This window comes from Stegastes partitus, unplaced genomic scaffold (assembly GCF_000690725.1).
Source record: "Stegastes partitus isolate 25-593 unplaced genomic scaffold, Stegastes_partitus-1.0.2 Scaffold419, whole genome shotgun sequence".
Lineage (NCBI taxonomy): Eukaryota > Metazoa > Chordata > Actinopteri > Pomacentridae > Stegastes > Stegastes partitus.
This window is the reverse complement of record NW_007578150.1, coordinates 26,666-41,714: the sequence shown is the minus strand read 5'-3', so window position 1 is coordinate 41,714 and position 15,049 is coordinate 26,666. Positions and strand designations below refer to the sequence as shown.

General features: G+C 41.6%; 1 protein-coding gene across 1 annotated transcript in view; it reads left to right on the top strand.

Moving 5' to 3' along the window:
* Nucleotides 1-15,049, top strand: part of mbtps1 (membrane-bound transcription factor peptidase, site 1) — a 41,665-nt gene that overhangs the window by 12,173 nt on the left and 14,443 nt on the right. Inside the window, exons 4-16 of the mRNA XM_008285844.1 lie at nt 1,456-1,671; nt 1,759-1,869; nt 3,185-3,294; nt 3,404-3,520; nt 3,999-4,066; nt 6,224-6,326; nt 7,103-7,254; nt 9,623-9,784; nt 11,183-11,327; nt 11,433-11,621; nt 13,267-13,439; nt 13,534-13,649; nt 13,775-13,931. Coding sequence (XP_008284066.1) covers nt 1,456-1,671; nt 1,759-1,869; nt 3,185-3,294; nt 3,404-3,520; nt 3,999-4,066; nt 6,224-6,326; nt 7,103-7,254; nt 9,623-9,784; nt 11,183-11,327; nt 11,433-11,621; nt 13,267-13,439; nt 13,534-13,649; nt 13,775-13,931 — 1,819 coding nt within the window. The remainder of the gene's footprint in view (nt 1-1,455; nt 1,672-1,758; nt 1,870-3,184; nt 3,295-3,403; nt 3,521-3,998; nt 4,067-6,223; nt 6,327-7,102; nt 7,255-9,622; nt 9,785-11,182; nt 11,328-11,432; nt 11,622-13,266; nt 13,440-13,533; nt 13,650-13,774; nt 13,932-15,049) is intronic.

Below are 15,049 nucleotides of genomic sequence, written 5' to 3'. Positions count from 1 at the left end.
TATCCTCAAGGAGCCTTAACACCTCAGTTTCGGTTTCAACTGGGCGTTGTTACTCCTCCCCCTCGTTATGTGAGTCGTTAGTGCTCCCCCTGCCACAGTGGGGTTCAGTCAGTTAGAGCTGATGAAGCCTCTTGGATGAGAGGGGAAACGTCTTCAAGGAACTCGAGCAAGTCCAGTTGCGACGATGAATCTAAGAGAATAACCATGACCTGGATGATGGAGAATCTTCACAGGCGTGTCCACAGGGTGTTTTTTTTAATGTGCTATCATTAATGAAATAAGCATTCAGCTCCATGGATGAGCATTTCCACCTTAAAACTGCAGCGCACAGGCTTAAAAAACCCAGATTCAGACCTCCAGGGTTCCATATGTGACAAACCAGTAGAACTAATCCTGTTAGTTTGCATAGTGGGACTTTCTGCATCATCGTTCTTCCTCTGAGTCAGTTTCTGGTTTAAACATGCTTTACTTGAATATTACAACTGTCCATTGTGAAGTGTAGAGCAGCTTTACATGTCTGAGCAGAGTCGTGGGTGAGCTGGTGTGCTCGAGTGGAGAAAGAAGCAGGGATTTAGGTAGCAAGTGATAATTTTAATGGGAAAAAAAAACTTCTAGATATGTACCTTTGATGCACAAAAATGAGCCTTTAGGGGTTAAATCAGTTACCAGAGAGGGACTTTAAAGGAAAAGCGTCACAGTTTCGCCCATTGTTCTGTCAACTAGCAACCTTAAAGTCCGTAATTTTAAAAGTGAACCTGAGATTTCTGAGGAAGTCAATGGAAATGATGCGGAAGAAGCACTTCCATGTTTAGCTCAATGAGTAGCCAGGTGGGTAGTTGATTAACTGAGAAGTTTATTCAGAATGCATTAGAGAGCAGCAGCTTTCCAGAACAGCACCGAAGTGATCGAATACAGCCGAAGATTGTGTGTCATATTGAAAAGACTTCGGTTTTCTAGCAGTCAGTGTCTGTAAAGTGGCTTTCTTTACTCCCGCGAATGCAGATTTCTCTGGATAAGACATGAGCCTGGTTTTGATGTGGAGTATCTGAGTGGGTTTGTGTTGCACGAGCCACAGAATCAGATCCCTCGTCCGGCGATTCATTAGAAGGAAAGATAAGAGACGAGACTTCACCCCTGAGCTCGGTTCCTGCTTTAAAGGCATTACAAAAGGCTCGCAGGCTTCTGCTCGTGCTTGCTAATGACCGAGCGATCATTTGGTCTGTCCAAGTGATTGGCTTAAATGAGTCTGCTGTGATCAGCTTCACGTCGCGGCTAATGGGACAGAAGAAAGAAGGGAGACATGATGAGCGTGATTAGTTTAATAAGATGATTGCGGCGTCTGCTGGAGGGGCCGAAGCAGCAGACGGGACGTGTGAATGAAAGATGGATTTATCAGTAATAATACATGAAGGATTTTAGTTCTGCTTTAAGTTTCTTGTCGTTTTGCCTCCGCAGCACCTGAACCAGCCGCACCCTGCAACGCCACCCGCGGGACTCAGAAGTGGCAGTCGTGGCAATCGTCCCGTCCTTTCCGGCGAACCAGCCTGTCGCTCGGCTCGGGCTTCTGGCACGCCACCGGCCGCCACTCCAGCCGGCGCCTGCTGAGGGCCATCCCTCGCCACGTCGCCCAGATCCTGCAGGCGGACGTCCTCTGGCAGATGGGACACACCGGTAGGAAACTCGCCGTCGTTGTCTCTGCTTTGACACATCTTAGAAAATGTAAGGGAAGCTACTTTAACTGGATTGTCGTGTGTGCAGGCTCTGGTGTGAAGGTGGCGGTGTTCGATACCGGCCTGAGTGAAAAACACCCGCACTTTAAGAACGTGAAGGAAAGAACCAACTGGACGAATGAGAAGACGCTGGATGACGGTGAGGAGGAGGAACATGCTCATGCTGTTGATAAAAGTTTATATTAACCCTCCGAAGTCTGACACTTTTCTTCCTGTTACTGAAGTCTTGACAGCCTTTTGCTCCACTGTCTCGGATTTACTTAGAACCTTTTTTAAAAAATCATAAACTATGAACATTTAAAATAAGAGATAAGGTTATTTATTATTGTTTTTAAATTGCCCGTCAGCCCACTTGGATTACATTTTTTCACGCGTTGAAATGTGAGTCGATGTTTGAACGACGATATCTCAGGAACTGTTCAAGATAAAAGTCTGAAATATTTACTCTCATTTCTCACTGATTCAAAATCTGCAGTATTGAACAAGTAGCTTAAATTATCTCCTGAATAGTCCCGTCTTTGAGCAAATAACGAGAAAATTGATAAAGAAGTCAACCAGTGATATTTTCTGAACTCCGTGTAGCTTCATGTCACAGTAATACCAAACCAAACATGTAGAATACTTTTTAACATGAAATACGTGGTCACTGAAATGAAAAGAAAGTTAGTTTTGTTAAACTTCAATAAGTCATTGAGCAGGTTTGACAAGTTGCACCACAGAAACGGAGCTCTGGAGTTTTAAAATTGTTTTTTTAACCCCACTAAGAAAATAAATATTTGCAGTTGTGTATGTGTTTTAATGTTAGTACTTAAAAACAAGCAAATAATTGATGCCATTTTTTTGAGCACAGGATGGACCATTTGAGTAGATAAAGTGCAGTAAAAAAAAAAAAGAAGTTCTAAAATCAAAAAAGAATTATAATCTTTTTAACCAGTCATTGTTTGTATAGTTATTATTAAGATGAGATCAACTTTATTGATCCCTCACTGGAGAAATGTTACAGCTGCTAGATACAGATGAGGGAAGGAAGAAGAAGCAATTCCAAAAGTACAAGTAGACTAAAAATATAGGTATAATAAAGAAAATGTACAAGATAAATAAGGAAATAAAACATTCGAAAGTCTCCAAAAATAGCAGTGGTTCTGCAATGGATTATAAACCCAGTTGATGGTTTGTGAGATCAAGTGACATCTCGTTGTATCGGCCTGTAATGTGCTCAGCAGGAAAGCTTTTAGAGTAAATGTCTACATGCACTGATTACATGGATATGATTGAAGTTATGAAGTGTTTGCAGTGATGGACGACACAAACCAAGATGGTTAATAATAAAGACATCTCAGGTAGTGAGACGTTATGGTGTGTGTGTTTTTGAATGCCTTTAATTCTGCTTTATATCTGGTTTAACGCTGCCAGTGTGTATGATCAGCCGCAGCTCATCGACTGTGTGTTTTCAGGTCTGGGTCACGGTACGTTTGTAGCAGGAGTCATAGCCAGCATGAGGGAGTGTCAAGGCTTCGCCCCCGACTCAGAGCTGCACATCTTCAGAGTTTTCACCAACAACCAGGTACACACAGGCTCTGAAAGTTACACAAAGCAATCCTTCTCAGCAGCTAATCAAATTAGTTCCAACTGACTGTGAGGTTTATTTTTTTTGGTCTCTTCTCGCCTCCCAGGTTTCGTACACCTCGTGGTTCCTGGATGCTTTCAACTACGCCATCCTCAAGAAGATCGACGTCCTGAATCTCAGCATCGGCGGACCCGACTTCATGGATCACCCCTTTGTTGATAAGGTGATGCATGCTCTCTGGCCGTTGATAAACAGCCCGATCGAGCTGATGTTTTGACGCTCTCGTCGAACAACCCTTTGATCCTTTTACGTTACGCCCTTTTCACAGCGTGTCAATGAGCTGGTCAGCTGTCGGCACAAACCAGACGTATGAACTGGAAACGCTCCTTTAAGTGTTTCCTGCCTTCTAATGGAGTTCAACAACATGTCCTCTGCTGCTTTTGTTGTTACAAATCCTCAGCCCGAAGGCATACAGCAGCATAATGTGAATTATGTATTGAATAGCAGGAATCTGGATCAACTTGTTGTTAAGATTAAAATGCAATGTGTGAAAAGAGCAGCCAAGGAGAGACTCCTGTGACAAAGTATTATTCAGACACTGGTCCTATTGAAACGCTCTATTCAGGAACCCAGTGGGAAGGTTTCATGTTTTCTCCAACATCCTCTTAATGTATTTTTCTCTGTTTGTATTGAACCGACAGGTTTGGGAGCTGACGGCTAACAGAGTGATCATGGTTTCTGCTATCGGCAACGATGGACCTCTGTATGGGTACGTTTATCTCTGCAGCTTCCGAACATCATTAACGCTTCAGAAGAAGGACTTTTGATAAAACATGTAATCCCAACTGTGACCATCTTTCAGGAAATGGTTGAATAATGATTGTAAGACCACCAAATGTGCAACTATTGGCTGCTGCTGCTAACACAAGCTTTCTGTAGGACACTTAAAGGGAGATTGCGCATAATTTTTTGCAACAAAGATACTTTAGTTTAATTCGAGGTCAGGCATGGTCTGTCCAGTGAGTCAGGGTGGTGATTGTTTGCAGCATTTGGGTAAATATTACTCTGTAATTCACATCACACTGAGTTTGTTGACTTTATGACTCCTTTCCACTTGTGCTAATAATGCAGTTGCAGTAGAGCACAGTGGCAGCGTTACTTTGCACGTGTTAGTGTTTCATTAAAAGCACTTACACTGTTTGCCCTCCCTTCTACATATTTGCGCGGTGCTTCACAAACAGGATTTAACATAATGGACTTTCAGTAGTTCCCACCGATGTTCCGCTGGTTCCTCATTAGCGTGAACGTTTTAATTGAAAAGTGTTTCCATTATTTTTTTATCTGCATTTTAAATGATGGCATTTGAAAAAGTTAATGGAAACAACAGAATCCAAAAACATTTAATATCGCTGCTTGATGTGGTTTTAAACTCTTTTTTTGTTGTTGTTTGTTTTTGAAAGAGTTAATTTCCTAATAAGTTCTGACACTTTTGTCTCTAGACGGCATTAATAGCAGCTGACATAAAGAATGATTACAGCTCCTTTGTCTCCATTTTTTTCTTGTAGAAGCCTCAAAGTTTTGCTCGTTTCTTCTTTGAGGTTGTATTTTAGCGGCTGATGAACAACTGGGGTGCGTTTAAGTATCCAGAAGGAGATTTAGTTTATTCCAATGACAAAAATACCCAGATGTCCGACTACATTTTGCAGTATTTTGCAAGCCAGCCTGCTTTTCTGGACATTTTCACCCATAATCCTCTGCTCAGTTACATCACATTGTCTCGCGCAATTATAAACAGGCTTGATGTGCCGAAAGTGTTCAGAGTTTAAGGTGCAATATTATAACGAAGTCGTATGTCCCGATTGTTTGCATACTGCAGGAAACGGTGCGTACTTTCTAACAGCAGCTGCAGAATGTACTGAAAGTTTTAAAAAAGACAAAATGGGCCATTTTAACCACAGTCCAGGTTTAGTTTCCGGCGTCTTCTACTTGTTTATTCCAGCTGTGTGTAATGTAGCCTATAGCGCCACCTTCTGACGACAGCATTCGCTCCAAAACAGTTCATTTTTTGCAACACGGTTATCTAATATGTGCTTGACAATTACATAGAAACACAGCTTTCGTTTTACTTTAATGCAGCGGTTTACATTTATTTAGTTTCACCACACCATTGGTCTATTTTGGTGTATTATTAATGATAATAACTTTATTAATGTGGCACCTTTTGAAAAACAGAGTTCACAAAGCACTTCACAGAAAGGGGGGAAAATAAAGAAAAGAAGGAAACTCAGGGAGAATATTGAACAACAGAAGGCCGATCAGTCCAAACGTGGTGAAAGATTTTTAAAACAAATTACTGCGACATCACCAGATGAAATGACAAAAGTAGAGAGTGAGTGAAAGAACAAGAGGAACAAAAGAAAATCAGGAGGAAAACCATAAACACAAGGCTTAAAATGATAACAATAGTAAATAAATAAAAGAAATATGTAGCTAAATAAAGAGTAAAAGTGAATAAAATTAATATAAAATAAATAAAGCTTAAAAAAAAAGTAGGTGATCAAAATTTCCGATAAATATAATAATAAAAAATACAAACAGTAATAGAATGTAGCTTTTCTTTTCCTCTGTTTAATTGCACATGAATGCTCACTTACACTAAATTTAACCACTTTTATTATCCAGATAACCTCCCGTCAGACCAATAAAACAGAAAACATCTATATTATCATTGTTAGACAACAACAAAAGGCAGTTTAGCATCATACAGCAAAGGAAGTCATTCCAGAGAAAGGGACTGCACTTTAAACAAAAGCATCGATAACTCTCTTATCGCTACAAAACATCACTAGAAGGAGGAAGTTGTTGTTGTGACGCTGACGTGGAACAGTGAACCGTCAATCGTTAAGTCTCAAACTGTCTCCCGTAGCACCCTGAACAACCCGGCGGACCAGATGGACGTGATCGGAGTGGGAGGCATCGACTTCGAGGACAACATCGCCAGGTTTTCCTCCAGAGGCATGACCACCTGGGTGAGTTGCTGCAGGATTACACACTCCGACACACACCGGTCACCCAGACAGGGCTCCGAGATCTGCCCTCTGCTTTTTCGCGCCTGTTGACCGTAATGTAAGGGTCCTGATCCGTCATCCGCATCCCATCAGCCGCTTACTGTACATCCACACACACACACAAGAGCTCGCCGAGTTTGTTATCAGTCGTAGCCCAAAGCAGACGTCTGCTCTGGGATCTGATTAAGACTTCTCTGCCCCGTGTAGCGCTGCCAGCCAGCCATGAAGAGGCCTCGCTCTCCCACTCAGCTTCCAACCTGCATCCAGCATTTAAAAAAAAAAAATCCAACCTACTTTTCTTCTCGGTCGCTTTCTTTTTCCATCTTCGCTTTGATGTGCGCGTTAGTCATCGTTTAGAGTCGACCCCGACGTCTTGCGGGATGCTCGTATTGTAAACAGTTGGGAGCCTCTCTGACTTCACCGCGTAGGCGTAATGACACGACGAGGCGCAGACGTGAGTAAGAGCTATTTTGAATTTCGAATTACGGCTTTTGTCGCTGCCGTGTGGGGGGAAAACATGCTGATCTGTGTGTTTATAAATGCACAAGAAAGAAAGAAAGCACAGCGTCACTACAGGAACAACGTCAGCGATGTTTAGGCTGCTTTCTGCTCTACATGCGTATCAGATTATACAGGTCAAACTGGTCGCACAATGAATACTTTTTCAATCTCGAGCTGCTTTTCCAGCCCCTCTATCTGTATCTCATGTTGAGTATCTGTGTCCGATCTCTGTGCAGGAGCTGCCGGGAGGTTACGGCAGAGTGAAGCCTGATATCGTCACCTACGGTTCGGGCGTTTGGGGTTCGGGGATGAAGGAGGGATGTCGCTCTCTGTCCGGCACCAGCGTGGCTTCTCCGGTGGTGGCGGGCGCCGTCACGCTCCTGGCCAGGTCAGTTTCGTAAACCGGATTCCTCTGCTTTGCTCCAAAGACAACAATTCATTACCAGTCGTTATGTTGTTTTTCACCTTGCAAGTCTGTGTCCTAAATAGACCGACTGTACCACAAACACAGTTTTCAGTCTTTCGGCAGGTGTTTGTGTGTGTGAGTGTTTTACCAACATGATAGCAACTGTGCGAAATGAAACTTCATAGATCAAAATGAAGGTCGAGTTCGCAGATGTGTGTGGTCTGACCTTATTTTTTTTATGTTTACCTTCTTTGCGGGAACACTGCTGCACATACACATAGCAGCAGCAGCAGTGATAATTTCTGTCAGTAAAACATTCAGAGAAAGAACATAAGAAGTGCCTGATCATATTTTATGGAATAACATTACAGCTCTGACAACGTACCGCCACATGTTAGTAAATGCTAGAGTTTGCTGAGTTTGGGCTGTTGTGGTCACAATTTTTAAGATGGTTTGTGGTTTGAACCAGGACTTGGCTGATAATCAGGGCCGGTATTTATTTATTTACTTTTATTAACTGATTATAGATAAATTAAACATGATCCCTTTAGTCTCATGAAGCTGCCTCTCTCTGTTTGTGGTCTCAGAAATGTCACGGACCGACGCCTCAAACAGTAAACTAGCTGCTCTCACGGTGGCTAACGCTACGCTAACCGCGACAGCCACAGATGAACCTGAAACAGTGTTTTGGAAACAGTAACTAATTAATAATGCTTTAACATCTAGACCAGGGGTGGGCAATCCTGGTCCTCGAGGGCCACAGTCCTGCATGTTTTAGATGTTTCCCTCTTCCAACACACCTGATTCAAATGATCAGGATCGTTGTCAGGCTTCTGCAGAGCTTGATGATGAGCTGATCATTTGAATTAGGTGTGTTGGAAGAGGGAAACATCTAAAACATACAGGATTGTGGCCCTCCAGGACCAGGATTGCCCACCCCTGGTCTCAACCTTAGTGACAGAATAGGTAAAAGAATATGGAATGTGAAAGAAGAAGAGACAAATTGTTCAATATCATCGAGTTGATTTCCTGTGATGCTCAAATGTCATTACTCCTATTGCTAGCATACGTACTCCCCTGCAGTAATCTTTATTAATGAAGGAACCTAATTAAGAATGACAGATTTTCTTCTATCGCATGCTGTTAAAATATGATATGTAACTATTGTAGAGATTCGAGGAAATAAGAATTTTTACGTAAATGACTTTAAATGTATGTTTTTTGTTATAACTGAGAGCAAAAACATAAATTAGCCACCTGGGTTGACTGTTTTGCTAACTTTATTAGCGATCTCCACCAGGGGCAAAGTGATGGCTGACCTATTAATCGATATATTCATCCACACATGACTTCACACAGACTCTGAGAGTGCACACTGAGCATAACCTGTACAACCACTATAGCCACAATAATGGGAAGTAAAACCAGGTTGGAATAAACCAGAATTAACCCTTTAAACAGGACTTAAATTCCAATCAGCAGTGTTAATTCTTTTTGGATTGTTTTTAGCTTTTAAGTTAAATTGCAGTTGCATTGCAGTTATTGGTGATTTCATGCTTCATAGAGTAACTGAAGTCTTCACACCTTTTTCCATTTCTACAAAATAAACAAGACTTTTCAAAGCTTAAGTGCTGTTTAAACCCAAACAGGTGAGTAAAAAGTTTGTTAAAATACTAAAATGTAGACCTAAAGGTTAATTAAACTCTAATTCAACGCTCAGTGCTCTGTGTGTATTTTCGTCTGTTCCCAAAAAGTGTTTTGCTTCAACACCCAGCTGTAGCACAGAGTTGGCAGGGTAGCTGGTAATGATGCACTTTCTTCCCGTGGAGCAGCAGTCAGCCGGGCGGATTCTTGCACTTGTCTGGTTTTTAGAACAAACTGACTGAACTTTAGGTCGTCCCACTTGCTAAAGTCTGAAACTCTTCTGATGTCAAGTGTTGAAAAAGTAGGCAGCCGACAGTGATGTTCTCCAGAAACCTCGTCCTGGAGATTCACTGGAAACTAAATGAGCTCAGAGTGAGTGTCTGTTATGATACGGTTTAATCACCTCCGGCTTTGAAATCCGACATGAGCAGACGGTGAAACGTATCTGAGAGGACGGAGGGGTGTCGCTGATTAATGCTCGCCGTTATTCTCAGCCTGTCAATATCCCGTCTTGACATGTGAAAGGCCGTGTTGTTGCGGCGCTGTAACCGAGCCCATCCGTCGGCTCGTGTTGCCGGGTTAAGCATCCTGCCGGCCTTGTTGACTGGGAGACACCTCGCCCTTCTCCCGGGAGAACAATCTGAATCCGAGGAATCTGACACCCCTGACAGATGCACTAAAACCTGCCCTCCTCGTTGTCCTCCAGCACCGTCCTGAACCGGGAGCTGGTGAACCCGGCCTCCATGAAGCAGGCCCTGATCGCCTCGGCCCGCAGGCTGCCCGGCGTCAACATGTTCGAGCAGGGCCACGGGAAGTTGGACCTGATCCGAGCCTACCAGATCCTCAACAGCTACAGACCTCAGGCCAGGTACGTGGATCTCTAGTTCAGGGATGCAGAAGCGTGTGCAGAAATCTCTGATCTTCATCTTAATGGTTACATAACCCCGACCGGTCCAGCGTTGTCACAGCGCTGCCTCCTGGGAGGAAAAGGACGGGCTCAGACTGACACAATTACAGTTGAAGAGAGTTTTCCATAAAAACAATCCGTCTCAGTCTGCGTTCAGGCAAACCAGAGTTCAGCTAATACATCAATCTGTGACTAAAAGTATTATATAAATGAGTTTATACCGAGTTCGGAGGGACGGAAAGAAATGACGCGTTTTTGTTTTGATGAAGAGATGACATGACTGGATGTTGTTGGATTTAGCTTGATTAGTTTTCCGTCTTTGTATTCTGTTCTCTCTGTTTTTTGTTTTTTTGGTGTTTCCTCATGTTTCTTTTATGCACTTGGATCCACCTTGTGTAGTTTTTGTTGTTCTTTGGCATGTGTAATTTTTTGGGTTTTTCTTCTACAGTCACTTCATGCACTACAGCTATATCTGCTTTCCTTTTAGCACTCAGGGAATCCTGCGCAGTATTTTGGAGTTTTCTTTGTAGCCCTGTATTTATTTTGTAAACACTGGGATGCAAACTTCTACTGGAATTATGTATTTTTGATGATAAAAGAAAAAAAAAAGCATATCAATACGGATCAGAAACACAAAACATCTGGCAAAATCATTTCATAGCAGATGACAGAACGTGGAACTTCGAATTTATCTTTATTATTTAATTAAGAAATAAGTGTGAGGAAGTCTCTCCATCTGGCTCGTGTCCAAGTTGCTTTTTCTGCCCAAAACTGTGGAAAAAGTTGTTTCTATTCAGCTCCAAACCTTTCTGAGAAACCATGACATCTGTGAACAGCTTGAAAGTGCAGCCTTGTTCATGCATCTCTAGTGTCTTGCATGTAGCAGAACACTATTAATAATTATAAAAACAGAGTTGGATTTTATTCTAATCTGTCCTCGTCTCCTCCCGGTCTTTCTCCAAACTACATGGACCTGACCAAGTGTCCAAACATGTGGCCTTGCTGCTCTCAGCTAACAGTTTCAACCATTAACTGCAACTGTTTACAAATGAGCTGTTTTTAGCTTTTTATGCATTAAATTTTGCTTCTTTCGGCTTTACTTACTGCTTCAGCTGTTTATCTGACAATTTGAACTATTTCTACTGTTTGCCAACTTATTCTACTATTAACTATTTCATCTGTTCATTCCAGAATTTCAGCTCTTCACCTATTACCTTTCGCCAATTATTCAAACCCTTAACCACTGTTTTCTTCTTGTGTGACCCTTATTCTCCATCCCTACTGTCAGGACAATGTGTGAATTCTGAACTGTTAAACCAGAGTCGTGTATTATTCTGACTGGTCCTCGTCTCCTCCCAGTCTCTCTCCGAGCTACATCGACCTGACCGAGTGTCCCTACATGTGGCCTTACTGCTCTCAGCCCATCTACTACGGAGGGATGCCCACCATCGTCAACGTGACCATCCTCAACGGCATGGGCGTCACCGGCCGGATCGTGGACAAGGTGAGAAGTCGTTGGTGTTAAAGCGCTCTGAGAGGCGGAGTGAAGGACTGACCCGATGTTTTCTTTAGACAGCCCACTAAAGCTCTCTCTCTCTCTCCCGTCCAGCCCATCTGGCAGCCTTACCTCCCCCAGAACGGCGACCACATCGACGTGGCCGTCTCGTACTCGCCGGTGCTGTGGCCGTGGGCCGGTTACCTGGCCGTGTCCATCTCCGTGGCCAAGAAGGCGGCGTCGTGGGAAGGCATCGCTCAAGGTCACGTGATGGTCACGGTGGCGTCGCCTGCAGAGAACGATGTGAGTGGCCGCAGCAGCAGCAGCGCCGGAGAGTTTAAGCTGCTTTAGCTTTTTGTAGAGCCACAACTCATCTGATGCATCTCCAAACCCCGAACAGATGTGTTTACTTCACAAGCTGCATATATTTAGTAACATTACGCAGCAGTGCAGTTTGATATTCACAGTATGTTTTCATACAGTTTAACGTCACACCACGAAGTTTCTATTGACTGTTTTACCATTAATCTGTTTTATTTCAACAGTTTTTTCTGTTATTTTTGGTATATTATTACTATTTCAGCTGTTCATTAGTTGAAATTATTTGAAAATCATTAGTTTAAACCAGTTATTGCAACAGTTTCTAAGTTAGTTTTAGCTGTGTGCATTATTTTTATTTAGCTTGTGTAGCTGTTTCTGAACTAATTTGAATTATTTATGCCTTAAATGTAGTTTTTTTTACCTCTTGTATTAATTATGCTACTATTTTAGCTGCTTATCCATTACCTGTAGCTAATCAATCCAGTGTATATATTAATTTTTGTTAAATATTTTGGCAGTTCAAACATTATTTTTGGTTAACTTTTGCAGCCGTTTCGTACGTACATTTTTAAATCCATTGCTTCTAGCTATTTATTTCAACAAATTTCTAATTAATTTTGGCTGTTTATAAATTCTAAACATTAAAATATAATAAATATACATTTATATATTCAAACTTTATGAAGTATTATTTGCTGACTATTTTAACTGTTAGTTTTAGGTAATAATCGCAGCAGTTGTCATATGACTTTATATGGGCTATTTATGCTTTAAATTTTGCTTTTTCACTTTTTTTTTTCTTGCCATTTCAGTTATTTATGCACGACCTGTTAGCTCATTGTTTCAGCTGATTGTAAATTGCTTAGATGTGAATATTTAACTGTTCTGTCCACTACATTTGGTTAACTGCCTCTGCTATCCAGCCATCCATCCTTTATCTATACACTGCTTAATCCTCACTAGGGTCTGTCTCTGCTATTTACCATTTAACTTTTGCTAACTATTTCTAAACCCATCACGTTTAGCTAACTATTTCTACAGTTTTTCTGTTCCTTTACTTCACCATTTCATCTCCATAAACTACTTAAACCATTCATTTATTGCTTTCAGCTGTTTTTTTATTTAAATTTATCAGCCTACTTAATACTTAATTTACTTTCAGTGGCAGCACACTGGCGGCTTTTTAATGTGTTGCAGCTCATTTAGGCTGTCGAGGGCTTATTAGATACTGGAGATAAATACTCTAACACAAACATATGAGTTTATTTATTGATAAAATCACATTTTTGTTGTTATCTTTCTCGTTGCAGTAGTAAAGTGCAAGCAATCCTGGCTGGAATCTCTGTTGTAGCGCTTGTAGCATGTGTAGTAGTAATAATAATAATAATAATAATAATATAATAATAAACTTAATTTATGTTGCACTTCTCAAAACACATGACAAGGTGCTTCACATCAGCAGCAAATGTTTTAAGTTTAGAGGCAGGAAACAACAGATTTATATAAAAACCAATGCAGGGTAGGAAAGGTACAAGGATAGTATTAAATTATAGCAAAAGACCTTTTAAGAAAGCCTCTCCAGTAAGAGTTTGTTTTAAGACTCTACTCTCCTCGTCTCTCGTTGCAGTCGGAGGTGGGAGGCGAGCTGACCTCCACGGTCAAACTGCCCATCAAGGTGAAGATCGTGCCGACTCCGCCCCGCAGCAAGAGGGTCCTGTGGGACCAGTACCACAACCTGCGCTACCCACCCGGCTACTTTCCCCGAGACAACCTCCGCATGAAGAACGACCCGCTGGACTGGTGCGTGTCTCCAGAGTCGACCTTTTTTTTTTTTTTTCCTGTTTCACTAAATCTGTTGAGCTTTACGCCTGTGAATGTGGATTATTGTTTCCAGGAACGGGGACCACATCCACACCAACTTCAGGGACATGTACCAGCACCTGAGGAGCATGGGCTACTTTGTGGAGGTGCTGGGAGCTCCCATCACATGCTTTGATGCCAGCCAGTACGGTACGAACGCACGAAAACACACAAAGCTTTCTGCTCTAACATGACTAATGCAGCTGCGGGCGGTCAGTGGAGTCTTTCTACTCGGAAGACGATAACAACTAAATGGATTATGTGCGTCCCTGCAGGCACTCTGCTGATGGTGGACAGCGAGGAGGAGTATTTCCCCGAAGAGATCACCAAGCTGAGGAGGGACATCGACAACGGCCTGTCGCTCATCATCTTCAGCGACTGGTACAACACGTCTGTGATGAGGAAGGTCAAGTTCTATGACGAGAACACCAGGTATGTGACCCTCCTCAGCAGCATGACTCTACTGATGAACGTTTACGGATGCAAAAGCTTTATTTCTTAAGGATTAATACGAATGATATCGAACATAAACACAAAATATTTGGACAGAACTGGAGCAGTTTTCTACTCTTGTTTTCTCAGGTTTTTAAAAAAAAAACTGACACAGCGCTTTTTTCTTTTAAGTTGTGGGTTTTTTTTGCTCAATTTATTCAGATTCCAGGGTTCCTGCAGTACAAAAAAAGTAGGAAATTTGATTTTATTCGCTTGAAAATCTGGAAAAGCCTTTGAGTGTAGAAAAATATTTGTGTGCCAGATGGCGACCGTTGTTCTGTTTTCTAAAATCTAAAATTTAGAGTTTCTAAAAATGCATTAATCATTATGTTTTAAGCAAAGTGTAATTTGGTTTTAATTGACTGGAGATGGAACGTTTGAGGGCTTTTTATTCACAGCTGCCTTTTTCTGGAAAAGCCGCAGACTATATCTGAATTAGCTTGTCTCTGCTTTTTTATTTTAGGAAGTACTTTTGCCAAAAGTTTCCATTTTTATTCTTCTAAAACCTGCTGAGCTAGTTTGTGGCTTTAATCTTGATTTACTGCTGTTAAAGGGACTTTATGTCCAATTTAAAGTGACGTTTGTTTACCCTTCTCATATGAATGCGAAGTGATTTCTTGTTTGTGGATTTATTTTGCTAAATTAGTTGGAAAAGAAAGAGTGACAGCACTTTATTCTGAAAGTTGTGGGTATTTTTTGCTAAATTTAATCAGATTCCAGGGTTCCTGCACTAAAAAAGGAGGATTAAAATTTGATTTTATCGCTTGAAAATCTGGGGAAAAAAGAGTGTAGAAGAATAATTGTGTTTCCAAACCATTACCCTTGTTCTGTTTTCTAAAATCTAAAATTTTGAGTTTCTAAAAATGCGTCAATCATTACGTTTATGCAACCAAAGTGTTTATTTCTGTGTGGAGCGAGTTTAATTACCGCAAAGCAAGACGGACGCTGAACACCTCATACACAGATCCGTTTCTGTACATCACAGCCCGCAAAACGACTCCAGACATCCGTGACCAGATTAGTTCTGTAAACCACGTACGTCCACAGCGTCACAAATA